General features: G+C 42.6%; 2 protein-coding genes across 2 annotated transcripts in view; one reads left to right on the top strand and one right to left on the bottom strand.

Moving 5' to 3' along the window:
* The window catches only part of mybpc3 (myosin binding protein C3), a 45433-nt gene extending 34053 nt beyond the window's left edge, over nt 1-11380 (top strand). Inside the window, exons 23-31 of the mRNA XM_078175169.1 lie at nt 3479-3613; nt 4042-4209; nt 4372-4460; nt 4917-5112; nt 5216-5355; nt 8007-8166; nt 8271-8407; nt 9013-9199; nt 10942-11380. Coding sequence (XP_078031295.1) covers nt 3479-3613; nt 4042-4209; nt 4372-4460; nt 4917-5112; nt 5216-5355; nt 8007-8166; nt 8271-8407; nt 9013-9199; nt 10942-10970 — 1241 coding nt within the window. The 3' untranslated portion in view covers nt 10971-11380. The remainder of the gene's footprint in view (nt 1-3478; nt 3614-4041; nt 4210-4371; nt 4461-4916; nt 5113-5215; nt 5356-8006; nt 8167-8270; nt 8408-9012; nt 9200-10941) is intronic.
* A 2572-nt stretch (nt 11381-13952) lies between these two features.
* Nucleotides 13953-18577, bottom strand: part of lgr4 (leucine-rich repeat containing G protein-coupled receptor 4) — a 37806-nt gene continuing 33181 nt past the window's right edge. Inside the window, exon 18 of the mRNA XM_033627698.2 lies at nt 13953-18498. Within this exon, the coding sequence (XP_033483589.2) occupies nt 17090-18498 (1409 nt within the window). The 3' untranslated portion in view covers nt 13953-17089. The remainder of the gene's footprint in view (nt 18499-18577) is intronic.

Genomic DNA, 18577 nt, shown 5'->3' with positions numbered 1-18577 from the left:
GAACATAGAGACATGAGGAGAAAAAGATAAGATGTTAGCCTGATAATCTGACTGCCATTTTGTTTCACTTTATTGCATATGAACTGTTGAACTTATCAGAGATGTGTGTGGTGATCCAGAGGTCTGAGACCAGTGCAGTGAGACATACTACCTTACTACCCCGATAGTATCCTATAAGGCAGGGGCTCAAGCTCGGATTGACCGTTAGTCCATTGCTGATTCTTTAAACCACCATCTCGTTCTCCACCTGTTGATTTAAGAGGGAACATCATTGTATCCAGATGGCCACTTGCTTGTAAGACAGCCGATTAGGAAACTATCCATGGAATCCCCCTCTATAAATAATGGCCTGGAAGTGCTCGTCTCTGCTTGGACCAGCTGCTTAACACAGAGGGGTTCATGCTACTGTGGAGGCTGCTCCGAAGGAAGCATTGTTGTCACTACAGCAAAGAGAACAGGAGGCTTCACGTGTGTGTGTGTGTGTGTGTGTGTGTGTGTGTGTGTGTGCGAGAGAGAATGAGAGCATAGCTAAGAGCAGAGCATCTGACAGCAGAGGAGGACACGTATAACCATTAGCTCTGATCGGCAGCAGGACTGCGACACACTGAGAGAGGATGACAAAGCCTAAACTTCCAAAGACAGCGGAGAAGAAGCAGGTGGAGGAAAAGAAACCAGTGGAAGAAGAGAAACCTGTGGAAGGACAGAAACCTGCCCCAGTGGAAGCACCACCAGAGGTGGAAGCCAGCAAGTCTGAGACAGAGACGCCTCCACCTCCTGCGGTAGAACAGGAACCAGAAGCCAGCAGCGAACCATCAGCACCAGCTGCTCCTGCAGAGGCAGCCCCCAGCGGGGAAGAGGGAGCTCCAGCTGAGAATGAGACACCACCAGCAGAAAGTGCTCCCCCTGCAGAGGCGGGCGATGCTCCCCCGGCAGAGGAGACCCCTGCAGAGCCTGTTCCTGCTCCTGAACCGGAGCCAGAGCCGGAACCTGTTGGTAGTATTCATTTCTTTTAGATGTTGGACTATCATGTAGGTTTTAGAAAAAGAAACTAAACTTAATTTTGTTAATGAGTGGGAAAATTACCTGCATATTCCAGCCTCTTATTTTTCAGTGGTCTACATGTTTGAAAGTGTTAAGCTCAGTTTAATTATCATGCTGTTGGTGTTGCAAATGTCCCATAATGTTTATCTGCTTATCAAACACATCTTAATGAGATCTCTGCTTTGCACTCTGCACCTTCGTCCAAATCACCCTGAGCTACTTTTGAAATATTCCCTGCTGCTATGACCGAGAAAACCCTTGACCTCTGTCTGGAGTTACCATCATTTCCTTGCCCTGAATATTTAGCATGTGTCCTGTGACACTGAGTCCTGACCCTACAGTGACAACAATGCCACAAGTTAAATTCATCACCTTTCAGTCAGTCCTCATGCTGTCAACATGTTGTTGCAACATTGTCAAAATATATGGTTGACCAAATATTTCCACGGAAGTATGAGATGTTCTTCTCTGTTGCAATGTGGAGGATTCTTCACTTGTACCTTGCATCATGCACAACTAGTCAACATATGTGTTTGTTACTCAGCCCAAGTTATTTTGGACGTCTTTGCAGTGTTTTTTTTTTTTTTTTTAAATATAAATATTTTTTGTTACTCTTGTTACTTTGCTGGCTGCATATTATTTGGAATCACTCTACATGCTTTAACCATTTATTGCAGCAAATGGAAACCAATACAGGGAGCATGATGCAGAAAACCACCCTGGGTGTACAAGAGTGGGCCCACAGCAAGACATAAAACACCCTTTTAAGCTTAATGCCATGTTAGGACTCTGAATTAGGGAGGTGGAGGCTGGGGTGGAGGAGGCAAAGTTTTGCCAGCAGCAGCAATGGTGTGTGGCAGCATTAATGTAGCAGGGATCAGTGAGTAGGAGGCCATATTTAAATGGACAGTGTCAGCGTCAGTGTCTATGGCCATTTTACACAGGCATCAATTCAGCTCTGTTCCTACCTCCATTACCAGCTCAGTGGCGAAACAACAATGCAGCCCATTCCAAGTTTGCACATTTTATACAAAATGGCGAGGCGGAGTAATGGTGCAACATTCCTGCCTTAAACAAGCTGTAAAAATACATCTTTTCTCCATAATTCACACTGAGCCCCACGGTTTTACAGTAGGAATAAGAAAGTCTTTAAATGAGAGTAGAGGTCCTAAATCTCACACTCATCATTTGCTTTGTACCTAAAAAACAAGGCATTTTATGTTGTTTTCACACTTGATCCTTTTCAGCTGTCTAAATGGACTCAGAGCAGTGACTCAGCATTTTCTGCGCATATGTAAACACTCGAAAAAAACTCAGACTCCTCTGAAGTAAATGTAGAATACATGGAACAGCAACACTCTACAATACACAGAAACACTAATGTTTCCCTCCAATTTTAAGTTCATCTGAAAGCGAGAGGCTTCATAACCACACTGCAGTGCCACGTCAAAGGAAATGAAACAAACGAAAACTATGTCACTATATATATATATAGACCATAGTGTGAATAGGAAGAGGACTGAGTCCTTTTTCAAATGAACTGACAGTGTGAACACAAAAAGAGCTGAGTCCCTTTTCTGTCAGTCCACTTTCTGGTGCACCTTGAGCTCAGTTTAAAGGTCCAAGTGTGAAAACCGCCTTAGTCTCTGCAGCTCAAAGTTATTGTGACACTGTTTGTCTGGCACTTTTATGGTGAAAGCAATTCATGTTGACATAGCTAACGTCTTTTAGAGTCTTGTAATGTGAATTAACATCATGTCATCTCATCCCTGCTGGACAGAAAGCACAGCAGGCACTTAGACTTTAGCCCTGCTGTGACCTCCAGGTTAGTCAGACAGCTCATCTTTCCCAGGATGACGTACGCAGGCTTAAAGGCTAATAGACTGTTTTGATAACTGATAACACAACCACAAATATCTGATATTGAAATTGACATTGTATTCGTTCTCTGTAGTCTGTTGTTAAATTGAATACATGCTCATTTACATCACTGTTATTAATTTAAATGTTAACTGTATCTGATTTCTCACACAATCAGGCACCACAGGCCTGTTGGTAACATTTTTTAATGTTAAACATGTAGTAACACCAATGATTTCCTTAAAACAACTACAGAACTTTACAACTATTTTTGCAATTACTGCACATGAAGATTGTCTTGACAGAAACAGTAGACGCCAGGCACATAGTGATTGGCTCAAAGATCAGACAAATCAACTAACTTGCTGTATTAGTAGCCTCGCTGACTTGCTTTGATAGCATTTCTGTTTCTCGTAGGTAAGTAAAAGTTCAATTAAAAGTAAGTAAGTTTCAAGAAAATTACTTAGCATAATTTGCTAAGTGCTGATCAGGTTCATCCACTTCATTCTGACTTTAATTCAGTAATGCTCTAACTGACTAACGGAGCTCGTTTATCTGCCCTCTGCCTCACTCTCAGCCCCCACAAGTGAGCCCATCGGACTTTGCGTGGACGACATCAGTGACACTTCCATCTCGCTGAAGTGGCGGCAGCCTGAGAGGATCGGCTCGGCTGAACTCGAGGGTTACGGGGTTGAGTACTGCAAGGAGGGCAGTAAGTGCTGGAGCCACCCGCCTGCATGCTTTTGATAAGGAAGGGTTTTTATAGCATGTATCATCAAAGTTTATTTACACCAATCAGTTTATCACAGTGAAGAGCAGCTACTGATCTCTTTAAATGTCCAAACAGCTTACACAGGACGGTCAGATTACCAGAAACTATTGTCAGTTAGAAGGAGGATGAGAAACTCATCAACCCTGTCGCTGAATGGATAGCATGTCATTGCAACATCTCTTGTTGCATATGTCACACCCCTCTCTCACATTCTCACTTTGTCTGTAGAGTTATCTGTGGGCCATCAGCATGGTGATAATATGATCACATTAATGTTTGAACTGACTGGTATTATAGTTATATAATAGAGTCATTATATTTGCTGTGATGACCTGTTGTTTCTCTCTTTGTGTGTTTCCTGGTCGCAGCGGATGAATGGATACCAGCCATTCAGGGTCTGACCGACCGCACATCACTGACAGTCAAAAACCTCACCACTGGAGACAAGCTGCAGTTCCGTGTGCGGGCCTACAACATGGCGGGTCCCAGTGCTCCTGCCTCTCTGGCTCAACCTGTCACCATCAGAGAGATTATGCGTAAGTATTTATATGTTTGATTTTGATGACGACACTCTGCTCCTTCAGTTGTAACCAGTGTGTTTCATGTAGCCAAATATTTCTTCTTAGTTCAAAGTCATTCTCGTGTCTTGAGCTTCTTCCATTTTTCAATCAGGCCTCCTTTTTTTTTCTCTTTCACAGAGCGCCCTAAAATTTGGCTCCCCAGAAATCTCCGCCAGACTCTCATCAAGATAGTTGGAGACACTGTCAACATTGTGATTCCATTCAATGTAATTTTATACTGCTTAACAAACTGGCTGAAATATTGCAAAACTCTCATGGTATATATTGTCATATCTGGGTATCTATGAAAAATCAAAAGGCACCTTTAGTACCATTCGATCCTTGCTAGAGGTTGAGCAAGAGATGTAAAGTTTGGTCTAACGGTGGTGCCAGAGAAAAGGCCATGTTCGTACCCAGCATGCTGAAATGCTAACATCATGCATAACTTAACATCAACATGTTGGGCCAGGGGAGTTCTTGACCTGTTGGTGGCACTATGCGCAAGGTCAGGCGAAATACTTGTACCAGATTTCATGGTAATTCGTCCAAAAGTTGTGATTTTTTTACTATGGAACAAAGATGTGTAGGGACAGTTTCCTTGAAAAATCATTGTCTGAAACCATCTGTAAAAAATGACCTGACACGTAGCATTTTAAACTGAGACCTTGTCCTTTGTCCTGCAGGGTAAGCCCAGGCCAAAGGTCACATGGAGCAAAGACGGGGAGGTTCTGCACCCCTCATTCGCCAGTGTGAGGAACAGCGAAGTGGATACGATTCTCTTCATCCGCAAGACGGAGAGAAAACACTCGGGACAGTACGATCTGCAGGTGCAGATTGAGAACGTGGAAGACAAAGCAAGTATCACGCTGCAGATTGTTGGTGAGCAGGACTGAACACATGGAGAGCTGGCTTTTAGTAAAACAGGAATAAATTCTCTTTCTGTAGTGGACATTCACTCACGATCCATATGTCTCCTCTGTAGATCTCCCAGGGCCCCCCAAGGATCTGAAGATCATGGATGTCTGGGGCTTCAATGTGGCACTTGAGTGGAAGCCACCTAAGGACAACGGTAACTGTGAAATAACCGGTTACACCATCCAGAAAGCTGACAAGAAGACCATGGTGAGACTTTCTTTACGTCGTATTTTACCTTCTTTTTACCAGGACGTCCCCTTGAAATCAAGAATCTCTTTTCATGTGTCGTGTACAACATGACATACAAAAGATCAGAGTAAAACAGAAACACAGCTATTTAACACATTGCCTGATCATGAGGTTGTTTTCACCACATAACAAGTTTCTAATTTTAGATCCCATCCTTGTAGCAACAAAGCCTACATCTGTTTTTATATTACATTCAAATGAAGCTGAAAACAAGCTTCTCATGTTGATCGGTAATTATGATCCAAATTAAATCACTTTGCAGCAGTTAGACAGGAAAACCCCTCTAAGAATTTATGTTACTTTGACATTAGCGGCCTTTACAGGGGGAATATTTGGACCCATGATTGAAAACCTGAACCCAATGTGGATAAATACATTTATCTAAAAGTCCCGGTGAAACGGAAGTTAGAGCGTCTTTAGCTTCTGTACTGAAACAGAAATATTTGAGCAGTGTACAGTTACAAGAGGGATTCAAATCAAATCCTTTGCATTTGATTGGACTGCTAAAAAGTGGGCGGACTTATAGTTTCACGCACTCCTGAGCTACAGCGGAATCCACTGCTTGGAGGACTGATGGGACCACACACATCCCTTGCTGTTTCATCAGGAAGAGGACGAGGAAGAAATGAATTACACCTCAGCCACATTATTTTGGAAGTAAAATCAAAGGTTTTTCCCACTGATACCCAAACACACGTCTTCCTATCTCTCTACAACCCACAAACTGTGAAGTGTGGTTATATACGGCCAGTGTGGCTAGCTAGTCACCAAAAATCTCATTTGATTGGATGAACTTTGTAAACGCCCCTGAGTGCAGGATGAGGTTACGGTCACACACGAATAAATGCAAGCAAGTGACCATCACCTGCTGAAGCGATAATTCGTGCTAAATGAGGGCAGTGTTTGACGTGACCCATGCACTAATCTAGCTAGCTAGCTAATGTTAGCTAGCTTGCCAATAAACACAACGAAATATGCTTATGGTACATTTCCATTTGCTAACGTTTCATGCCTGTCTCCTGACTAACTGTCTGCCAGGTCTCTCATGAGGGGCAGTTTGTATTTTTCATGGCTGATATCATACAGCGTTGGCTGGTTAAACCAAGCAACAATTAATGTCCCGTCCACACATACTTTCTTGCCACTGGTTGAAGCTGAGGCTGAGTTGGACAAAGTTAAACTCCACGCAATGTGAAGATGAGAATTTGCTTTGCTACCAGGAGTGAATGATCCATGATCATGATGCAGCTGGTGACTAGTCCACCTTGATCCATTTTGGTATCAGACACAACGACACTACCCAACTCCACTGAATTAAAAGTCATTTCGACCTGACCTCACTCCAGTCTCAAGTCAGGTTTCAGTTTCTAGTAACAAAATATAACATCCAGAGGTCTTCCCAGAGGAAGGCAATGGTTCCCTGTCATTATATCTCTTTGTGTCTTGTTCACTGAAAACTGCTTCACTTCAGGCCTTTAATTTTACCCACCACCACCAACTGAGCTCGTGTGAAGCCACATTTACAAACCTCTCTTCCTGTTAACATGAATGAGTGTGTCTGTTCATGTGCGAGGATGAATGCTGCATGGACACAGAGGGATATTTTAGCCTCCCCTGTGACACATAAAACCGTAATCAGCCAATGCTAAGCACACACTCTCCTCTGTGGGCCAGCAGCGATGCATTATGGGCCTGTTGGCAAGACCTCCAGCTGGCACCGTTCTCCGCTTCGAGCTACCAGGAACGAAGCGGGCCTGGAATGTCCTAATCTTATCCTCATAGCCTTGACCTGGTCTGGATTGTCCGTGTGGTGACGCGGAGCCATTGTTGTTCTGCCCCGCTCGGTTGATGGCTCATGTTTCACTGTAGTCATTATTAGATCAAATTAATTTCACTTGCATCTCTTTATAGCGAGCCTGGGGATTCTGATGATCATGTTACCAATAACAATGAGCTGTGTACCTGTTAGATGTCAGAGGTAACGGCTGCTGTGGTTTAAATCTGGGTTAGGGTCATACTTGTGCCTAAATAAATAGATTTAAAGGTTTGCTATAAAGAAGAAGAAAGAGAGGAAGATACACTTTATTAATCCCTGAGGGGAAGTTCAATTTATTTTTCACTCTTGCCATATACACACAGGCCCGAAATACACACACATGCACAAACAGGACCTGTACATGCATTAAATGGAGAGATGGTAGAGCGAGGGTGCTGCCCTTGGACAGGAGCCCCAAACACTTGTGGGTTCGGTGTCTTGCTAAGGGCCGCCTCGGCAGTGCCCAGGAGGTGACCTGGCAGCTTTCCCGCTACCTGTCCACGCTCCATATTTGGTCCGGAGAAGGACTTGAGCTGGTGACCCTCCAGTTCCCAAGCCAAGTCCCCATGAGCTGAGCTACTGCCCCCGAATGCAGCTACTATGCAGCATTTGCCTAAAACATAAATAAAAATAAGCTATCATACAGAATACAGAAAGTCTTGTCACATTTAAGTGAGTCAGGTATAAAAAGATCAAATATGAATCAATATTCAGTTGTCACCTAACAGTACAGCATGTATTTTTAGAGTGGTAAAAACTGAATCTGAAACATGCTTATGTGATACATATGCAGGAGTGGTTCACGGTCTACGAGCTGTACAGGCGAACCAACTGCGTCGTGTCCGACCTCATCATGGGGAATGAGTACGTCTTCCGAGTCTTCGCCAACAACCTGGTGGGCCTCAGCATGGACCCCTGCAACACAACAGACAGCGCCTTCATCCAGAAAACAGGTGGGCTCTGAGTGCATGTATATGATTAGCACAAAGCAGTTATGGTTGTGATTTTATGTCATGAGGAAAACAATACCTACCTGTCTCTCTGTCTGTCTCCTCAGGTATTGACTACAAGCCGCCCAGCTACAAGGAATTTGACTTCTTACAGGCTCCCAAGTTCACACAACCACTGGTGAACCGTTCCATCATCGCAGGATACAGCACAACCCTCAGCTGCTCAGTCAGAGGCATACCAAAGGTCAGTAGGTTCATCACATGATATGATTTGATTAGATATAATCACACACAGAAACAAAAATCTTGTCAGTTGGGTGCAGTTTTGGTAATATCATTTTGTCCTGACTTCAGCTGTAATGAAAACAGTTAAAGGGAGAAATTAAGGACTTTTAGTGTGTGTTGGCTTCAAAGGTGAACACAGAAATTCACCCTTGACTTTGAAAATAGCAAAACAATCCACTCAACATCCACCTATCGTCTTTTTGCTGAGTTTTCAACCATACAGTTAGCAAACTTTCATGCTTAAATATTTGTGTTATCCCAAAATACAGAAAAACTGAGTAGACTACAACAACAAAGAATGAAAGCAAAGGAAAAAATACTATGAAACAAACAGAGACTGATACCTATAATGCTCTGACTCATACAAACAAACATACACACACTCACATCTCTCCATGCAGACATTTGAGGATTAGTAGCAGGTAATAAACACCCTGTCCTCTATGAAACAGAATCCCTCAGATAAACCCAGTGATTATGGTTGTTATTAACGGACTTCTACTCATTAATTGTGCAGCAGATTGTGAAAAGTCTCACCTGTAATACTGTGTCCTGCCTCATTAGCCCAAAGTGACCTGGTACAAAAACAAGATGGACATCTCAAATGAAGCCAAGTACCGGATGATCAGTAAACAAGGTGTCCTGACGCTGGAGATCCGTAAGCCCTGTACATTCGACGGAGGAGTTTATATGTGCAAAGCAGTCAACGGGAGCGGGGAAGACATAGTGGAGTGTAAACTGGAGGTTCGCCGTAAGTATCCTGCTGGTCATGTGTCTTCTTTTTTATGACCCACTTAGACACTGAATCCTTTCTGTGGCATCCTCTGTTTTCCCTCATTCCCCCTCCTTAAAAATTAAAAAATACCATTGAAGTCCACATAAATAAATGTCAGTCTGTTATCAAGAAAAGGGTATCTTTGTGTAAATGTGAGAAAATATAGTAAAAATGTTCATTAGGTTAAATGGTGAACACTTTGATTTACAGGTTTCCCAATTTCCCATAAGTTTCCTGGAAAAAACTGTGTTCCTGATTATAGGAAAAACAGGAATTCCCCTACAAGAGCTGCAGAATTTACAGCAAACCCAAATAAATATCGTAACAAAAAGGCTCACAGTAATGTATTTGTTGTTTATGAAGCTTTCAACCACATCTCGTGGCCTTCCATGTGAAGATACTCAGTTGGTACTAATCTAACGACTTCTAGAGGACATAGTTCTTTCCAAGATGACTTCTTGGGGATCAATAAGAAAGTACAGGCAGAGGCCAGATAAATACACTTCCACACATTCCTAGTAGGTCATTAGGTCATAAGTGATGCTTGAGAGGGATTACTTCTGCACCAATCTATACATTGTTTTTAGGAAAATTCTGCATAGTGTATCTTTAATTAGATTTCAAAGCCACGATTCATCAACTCAGTATGAGTGTCCCTCCCTCTTTAAACTCTCAACATTTACTGACAATGTTTTGTCCTGTCATGCTTCAAATCAACCTGTTATCCTGACGTTAAGACCCAATTGACCTCTTGCTAAGCCCCGCCCCTTTGTGATGGTCCGACAAGCTGTTGGAGTAAGCATGGAGCCCACACTGTAACTAACTGCACTCCCTGAAGAAATATTATCATATTTTTGGAAAAATGAAACAGTGATTGCAGAGAGAAGCAGACAGAGGGGTCTACAGTCTGTGTGTGAAGGATATATCCAGGATGTCAAACTGACTCAGCAGCAACAAAAGGTTAAAAAGACAAAGATAGTTAGAAGCTAAAGCCGAACTATAGGCTACAGATCACAGTGTAAAAGTGAACCACCACATCACTGCTGATCGCCACAGAAGACAATGAATATAAAGGGAAACTTTGCCGATATTGAACCAGCTGTGCGGCATCGCAGTGTGTGCAGATGTCACTTCACTGGTTCCTGTACAGCAGAGTCGGTCTTTGTTTCACTGTTATAATCATTAAAAAGCAAAAGCAGCATGTGTATACATTCAGTAGGCTATATCTTCAGTAGCTAGCTAACGTTAGCTAACCCTACACTTTTCAGGGTTTGATTTTGGTTTTGGAACAGGGAAGAAACGTATATCTTTTTCCAACCTCTCCAGGTAACAAGTATCATTAATACACAACGTGCCCCAGACACAACATTTAGCTCCAAATCCACAAAACCAGCCTGAAAATGAAGGAAATCTGAAACGACTGCATTAGAGTCAATGGAGCACAGCTGTGTTGTTGTGGGACCCTGGTCTGAGCCGGCCTGACCTACGTTATGATTGGCCAGTCCGCATCTGGGGGTTGGACTTAGCAAAGGGTCAATTGCAGGTTCAAATCATGCAATTTTTTTTATTTTTTACAAAAACAAACAAAAAAAATCCTCAAATTTGGATTCACTGTATAAAAATGTTTAGTTTGTATTTGCTTTTAATATATGCTACCAAATTAAGTTTGTTCAACTTACCAAGGCCTCTGACTGTTGACTTGTGTTTGTGTCTTGCAGCTCAAATTGCTAGAGAAGAAAAGAAGTAAAGAGTTTTGAGCTGCTGACTGAAGAGAAGATGGATTCGTCTCATGCATGTTGACTGTTTAGTGTCACAAGAGACTCTTCACCTGCATCACAAACTGTGTTTAGCTTACATCATTTTGTGTTTGTGAGCCATTTCTTCTTTCAATCATCTTGAATCTCGTCATCCTCACTGTTGTGTTAGCATTGTATGTACCACTGGATTACTGAATCCTACACTCATCTCTAAGAGGAGAGATAAAGGGATAATGGTGTCCAGTAAATATGCATATTAGATAAAGAGAGAAGAAATATTTATGACATTAATTTATGATTTTGTCTTTCATTTATTTCAGCTGATCCAAAAAGAATGGATTAAAGTGTTTGGATTTGTTTGTGTGCTTACAAAGGTCAATATAAATGCTTGGAAAACAGAGTGAGTGATTTCATTTAGTCATATTATCAAGTAGCAGCATTATGTTACAGTGGTGCATAAGTGGAGATCAGTCCCTGAACTTGCCATCGTGATAGCTGTAGCAGCCGTGGTATTCCTAAAATCCAAAGAGCATGCCCCTGATGCCCAGAAGTCCAGAGGAATGGACGAGAGTTGTCGAGGGCTTAGTTTTATTCTAACAAAGCCTCGCTAAAGCCAGAGGTGAGAGGCATGTGCCTAATGTGCATGCCTCAGAGGGATGTGTGTCAAGGGCTGGAATAGCTGGGATGTCCTTTTACCGCCGAGGACATGTGTGAGTGAAGAGGAACACGTGGTGGTGTTCATCAAGCGGGAGCTGCTCTCACGTCACTTGACAGTTGTTCCTTTGATGGCTTCAATGTAAATATTTCCTGTGCCCTCTCAAAGTACAGCTGCAAAAGATCCAGTGAGCCATTGTACATGTCGACAGGTCACTATTAACATACATGACGAACACTTTAGAGTGACTCTACTCTTGCCAGGTGTTTTGACCCAGGGTCTCACCAAAATCTACAAATTACAAGTGAAAACGCTCCATGTGTCAAAGCTGAGCAGGACTTCTCAAATTTCTCAATTACAAGTTAAGTGGGATTTATACTTGTGCGGCAGACCCTACACCATTGTGAGCATCTATACTTGTGCGGTGGTGTGTCTGTGTCACTCTGTAGATACACCTCCAAAACACTAGTTGGCGGCGGGGTTTCTGTGAAGTGCTGTAAAGTTTTGTTGATTCAAAACACACCCAAACACACATTAAACATGGCTTAATAGCGGATTTCAAACACAAGTACACAAATTGGCTTCACTATAAATCGCAGCATTCACAAACACTTGTCTTTATCTGGACCCATTTTCCCGACAAATATAACATGCTAACGTTATTAGCACAAGCCTATGGCATTTTACATTGTATAAATTAGCCTAGTGACCAGCAAACTTTTCCTCTTCCCATATAAAACCAGGAACAACAGCAACATTTAACAAAGGTAACATTACAAAAATCAGCTCCACTGCAGCTCACAAGGATACTAAACAAGTTTTCCAAACAAATACAACATGCTAACGTTATTAGCACAAGCCTATGGCATTTTACATTGTATACATTAGCCTAGCGTCTAGTGGAAATTTCCTCTGCTCGTATGAAGCCAGGATAAATCACACGCAAGACTTAAAATGCTATTTTTGTGTAGGCATTATTGTCTTCACAATTTATTGTTTCTTATTTGTGAAATTAAGGTAAAAAAAAAAAAGCTTTGTTTCCACTGAGGGAAATGGTTTCAACTTACAAAATTAGACAGGAGGTCTGTGTCGCCACGACGTGTAGTTACATATGGGGAGGTGCATGTCAGGCTTCAGCGTAGGGTACAGCGTAGCTACGGCCTCGATTCAAGGCAGAAGTAAATTCCGCTTAAAAGTCATGCAGTCAGAATGTTACTTGGGTGAAAGTATTAGCATCATCATGTACTTTAAGGTCATATGTGTGTAAAATTTAGGGGGATAGGAAGTATAAAATATTCATAACCATCTTTTCATGAGTTTATAATCACCTGGAACTCAGAATCGTGTTTTTGTTACCTTAAAATTACACATTTATATCTACATACTAAGCGGGTCCTCTTCCACGGAGTCTGACATGTTGCTTCTACAGTAGCCCAGAAGGAACAAATCAAACACTGGCTCTAGATAGGGCCATTCACAATTTTGCGTTTGTCACCATAGTTCTTCTACATGCTTGGTACATGGGACAAGTTTCAGTTGGTTGCAATCTGCAACCTCACCACTAGATGCCACTAAATCCTACACACTAGACCATTAACCAAAACTAAGGCCCTGATCTACTGTGGGTCTTAGGCACACAGTACTGCTTCTTTTTCTTTTGACAGCCACTAGTAAAAAAAAAAATGCTTGCTGTGCCTTTTTATTGTTGCCAGGCAACCACCCCATCACGTCCTTACCCCAACCTTCCTGTGTAATCAATCTACTGTTTATTTATATCACAGTAATCAGTATCTAGTTCCTAAAATGGACAGGCAGAGGGTACTTCCTGTAGCTCTGGCTGAGGGTGAGAGGCTCTCAGTAAATAGTTTGTTGGGCACTTTGTTGTTCTTGTTCAAACCTAGTTCATCACTGTAGTAAACTCTCTTTTGATTGGACAGCTGGCTGAAGACACCTCCAGCAGTGTGATTAAAGAATGACCTATGAGGCCTCCATATAGCCTGTCAGACTGATGCTCAGAGTTCAATGAAGAAATCTGCTGGGAGACAAATGTGTAGGATTTTAGTCAGTATTTTCATTTTAGAGGATCTGACCTTTCTATGACATATTGCAATGAACAGAATTTTTTATATTATCTCCAGTCAGAAATCAATATGTGCAATGATTTAGAAGTGGCAAAGCTGCATTAGAAAGGTGATATGACAAGTTTCAAACAAGGTAACAAGTACAGTAATGTCAGGCATATGATAAATTTTTTGATACGGACAATGATCGCTGCAGTGTTTTAATTTTAACACAAAGGTAAATAAAAGTAGTTGTGATCTTCCAATTTTATTCATTCACAATTTATAGAATTATTTTTCTACTTGAACAGAATAAAACAACTTGGGGAGATCTCACATGAAAAACTACAAACACAATTTTTAATTTGAACTGAAATTAAAGTGAGATTCTTTTTATAATCTGTATTATTCTGCAAGTTTGAATCTATAAAAGATAAAACAAAAAAAAAAAAAAAATTCATAGTTTATAGTTTGGTTAAAAAAAAATAAATCACAGTATACAGTACATAGATTCCTCCCACAATTTGCACTTATCTAAAATGATGATGTACAACCACATGTTGACATAAAGCTAAGAATGCAAACAAAAAGAAAAACAGACGAAAAACAGACTTTTCTTTTACAAAGCACTGCTGGTAGCCACTACAGTCGAGGAGGTAGCTTCCTTAGTTAGCATCCCATTCTTGATTACTTGTTTTCTTGTCAAATAATTTACATACAAATACAAAAAAAAAAAAAAACCTACTAAAAGATTTGTACATTTTCACCAGATGGGACAAACAATCATCGGACATTTTGGATGGTGCAAAAATTTACACACCCGGTCGAGACAAATGCCTATATGGAAATTAAAAAAAAAAAAAAAAAAAAAAATTAAAAAGATTAAAATTAAATGGTGCACTATAAGGACACAAGAATGTCTTGCTGGTGGGAGAAAACGTTTCCCTACATTGCCTAAATTCCTGAGCACTCACATGACGCGCACTTGTGGATACACGCTCTGAGGGTGTATCCACCTTAATGTGTACAGTCATGCTCCAGCACACCAAACATCAGTCAGTCCCTCATCACACACAGTCTCACTCAGGTCAGCTCTCAGGGTGAAAAGACATCTGCGTTACAATATGATAATGCTCTTCTGATGACACATACAATGAAACAGGCTGAAATGAACAAACAGTGAGTGTGTATAAATTGCAAAGACACCAGAGGCAGTGAATTAGCTTCAAGATAACTCCTCTTATTTTCAACATGGACCTTATTTTCATACTTTCATACCATCATGCATTTCACTGCAGAGCTGTATAGTACCTTGACACCCAAAAGATCCACACTGCAGATACTTGTTTTTAAATATCTGTGGTTTCAACAATAATCCGCCCACGTTTCAATTATAATAGTCCAGCTCACATTCGCTTTGGCACCGCTTTGCTTTTGCTTTGTTGTTGACTCAGCTGGCTGCCAGTCTTGTGCTGCGTTCACATCATGTTGGAAGAAGTGGAAGAGTGGGATTACATTCACGCATTTAACTTGGACGGTATTCGTGTGTTTAACTTGTCGCTCACAGGCCAAATTATATTTAATGATATGTTTGAAATCAACCAGAAACGCACAGCAGCTATCACTCTGCTCGTCAATTCGACTTATGTGAATACAGTTGATTTAGATTTTGGGGATTTCCTGTTTGTAGCTTGTTGGTCGACCAACTTTTACAATTTGTGATTAAAATAAAACCAGCGTTAACTGTATTTTTTTAAAGTGACATTTTGGGAAATATTTTTGTTCATGCTAAGAGTTACATGAGAAATGTGACGCCACTCTCTGACCTGCATGCTAAATATGGAGCTAGGGCCATTAGCCAGTTAGCTTAGCTCAGCTTAGATTATTTTAGCTTACTGGAAACAGGGGGAAACAGCTAGCCTTACTCCGACTGAAGGTAACATAATCTGCCCTCCAGCACATCTAACGCTCACTTATGAATATGTTGTGTCTAATTTGTTTAATCCTTCAGTTTTTGAACAGATTAAACAGGCTAGCTGTTTCCCTCTGCATTCAGTCTCCATGCTAATACGCTAACCAGCTGCTAGCTGTAGCTTCAAAGCTGCGTTCAGGTACATGATGAGGGGTATTGATCTTCTCATCTTACTGTTGGCAAGACTGTTTCTTTTGATCGCAGTTGGAAACACTTCACATTAATTAAACACACTGTATTTAACAGAGCAATGAGTCAACAATTGTACCGTCGACCCAAAATAATTTGAAGTGCTGATAAAAGCAGTTCTTATTTAATTATTCAAATGCTGCTGTACTGAAAAGGAAATGTTTGTAGGGTTTGATGTGTTACTTGGCCCGACCATAAGTAGAACATGCAGCTCTGCAATTAAGAAAAAAAGACCCAAATCAAACAGCATGATGGCACAAACTCAGAAAATAAGGCCCACATTTAAAAATAACTGGATTTATCCTTCAGACTAATAACAAGAACAACCTGTGCACTTTTCTGTGAAGACTTAAACAAAGAGAAGTGCTGTTGTTTTGGTGAATGCTTGGGTTACATTGTATTTTCATCATTCAAAGGCCACCTGAAAATTGTCTCCATCCTCACCCTGCTGCTCAAACAATAAATAACATCTCTCACCACCACCAAGAACAGCTGTTGCTATAACAGTGATATCTGCTACTTTTATCACATTCGTAGTCTTAGTAACTTAAAGCAAAGACGTGTTTATTATAGACTGGCATTTACTTTATACCACTCTCACGCTGGTTACGATCACAGGCAGGCAGGGCAGAAGTTATTGCTGACGTTACATTATCCCCCTCTGGTTAGGTGAAGACCACCTGAAAGTTACATTCACATAGAAAAGTCTAGCATGATTATTACATTTGCTACATTTATGTAAAAAAAAAAATCAAAGTATAAAATCAACAGTTGCTGTGGAGAAGCTTTAAAAATTGACAAAGATGTGTAACAATTAAAATCGGAAAAAAAGCTTATAAGTTCAGGTAAAACAGAGAAATCTCAAAATCTTTGACACATACAATGAGGCTCGCAACATCGTGAGATCCAACCAAAAGCGAGAGGCAGGCACTGGTGGCAAGATTTTTCCTTTGCGAGATCCTGTATTGACCAGCTTGTAACGTGATGTGACGTGCTCAGTTCAGCTCACTTGGAAATGGTCTCCAAGTTCAAAAAGCATACCAAGTTCCCTTTAAATGATTGGTTGCATCTCTGTTTACACAGTAATTTTAAGTGCTTGCTGAATGGTCTGTTAGCAGGGTAGTTGGCACATTTTGTTGTTTGATATAAAAATGTTTATATACTCTTGTAGCATCTAAATTCACATGACAGAGAAATCTGTGCACACAGACGTACTGGAGCTCTGAAGCATCCTTAGTCCTTGACTCGAGGTATGTTGTATGAGTAGTGTACCAGAGGAAGGCCTCTGCTCTGACAGAAGCAGGCTCTGCCGCAGGCCTGAACCTGGTCTGAACTGTCCGACACAAACGAGTCCCCCTCGTCTGCGTACTCAGACTGAGCAGAGGGTGTGCCGCTGTCTGCCCAAAACCCCTCGGCGCGCTGGCACACTGCAGCTCCCGCCAGGAGGGTGGGACAGCTGTGTGACTTCACCAAGTGTCTACAGACTGTGGAGGACGTGGGAGAGGAGCAGGTCCTGGCATGCAGCGCAGCTTCGCACTGCTCGCATACAACTGTCTCTCCACAGAGCTGTGAGTACACCCCACAGTCAAAGCCCAGGTGGGTGGAGGAGCCACTGTCCGTGAGCTCTGACCCACCGCCACCATCATCTCCGTGACTTTCAGCACCAGCCTTCACCTCCCTGGTCAGTCCTCCACGGCCGCGTAGTCTCAGCCAGTCCTCCCTGAAGGCCGGGCTGAAGAACACGTACAGCACTGGGTTCAGGCACGCAGGCAGGGGGAAGAAAATGAGGGTGATAGACTTGGCGATCTCTGGGCCGCCGGCTGTAGAGCCAGTTAAGAGAGGGGCAAAGGAGAACGCTGCCACGGGGCAGAAGAAGATGCAGTTGGTGAAGATGAGCCAGGCTACGTGTCGCAGGGCACCTGTCTGCTCCGGATCAGCCAGCTCCACCCTGCCCAGGTGGCAGTACAGCTGGGTGTACACGGCTGCAGTGAACAGGTAAGCCAGCGCGTTGAGCAGCACCAGAATGACTGTAACACTCAGAGCGGGACTCTCTCCGCCAGCGAAGGGCAGGCAGAGAGGAGACGCAGACTGGTCACTGGAGGTCAGCAGAGGCAGGCAGGCTCCTGCAGCAGCCAGCAGCCCCAGCAGTCCGGCAGCGATGCTGAAGCGTCGATCTCCTCTCCAGCATCCACGGTGGCTGCCGCCGTTCCTCCTGGGTGACATCATCACCTTCCCGAGAATCGTCCGCACGGCCACGCTGCGCTCCACGGCTGCCAGCGAGAGTAACAAGACCGCCCACTCTGACGAGAAGACGGCCAGAGCTCCTGTGACCTGACAGCCAGGTCCCATCTCCCACCACACTCCGAACTCAGCGAACGAGCCCCAGGTGGCCACGTCCAGCACGGTCAGCACGCCGACATACAGGCCTGTGAGCAGGTTGGCCAGGGCCAGAAGCCCCATCAGTAGCCGGGCTGGGGACAGAGACGGAGTGAGGGAGTGGGAATGTCCTGCGGCTCGTTGTGTTGGGGAGAAGGTGGCCACCAGCACCAGGCTGTTAAAAACCAGCGACACCAGGCAGATGAACCAGACCGTCAGACGGATCATCCAATTACCCAGCAGGTGCTCACAAGGCTTGAATGCTCCTGAGGACAGAAACAATGCGGTTGCTCAAAAGTTTTTTAATTTTTTTATTATTTCAACACTTGTAAACATTTGTACACA

This window comes from Epinephelus lanceolatus, chromosome 2 (genome assembly GCF_041903045.1).
Source record: "Epinephelus lanceolatus isolate andai-2023 chromosome 2, ASM4190304v1, whole genome shotgun sequence".
NCBI classification, from domain to species: Eukaryota; Metazoa; Chordata; class Actinopteri; order Perciformes; family Serranidae; genus Epinephelus; species Epinephelus lanceolatus.
The sequence above is the reverse complement of the archived record's forward strand: the minus strand, read 5'-3'. Positions and strand labels throughout refer to the sequence as shown.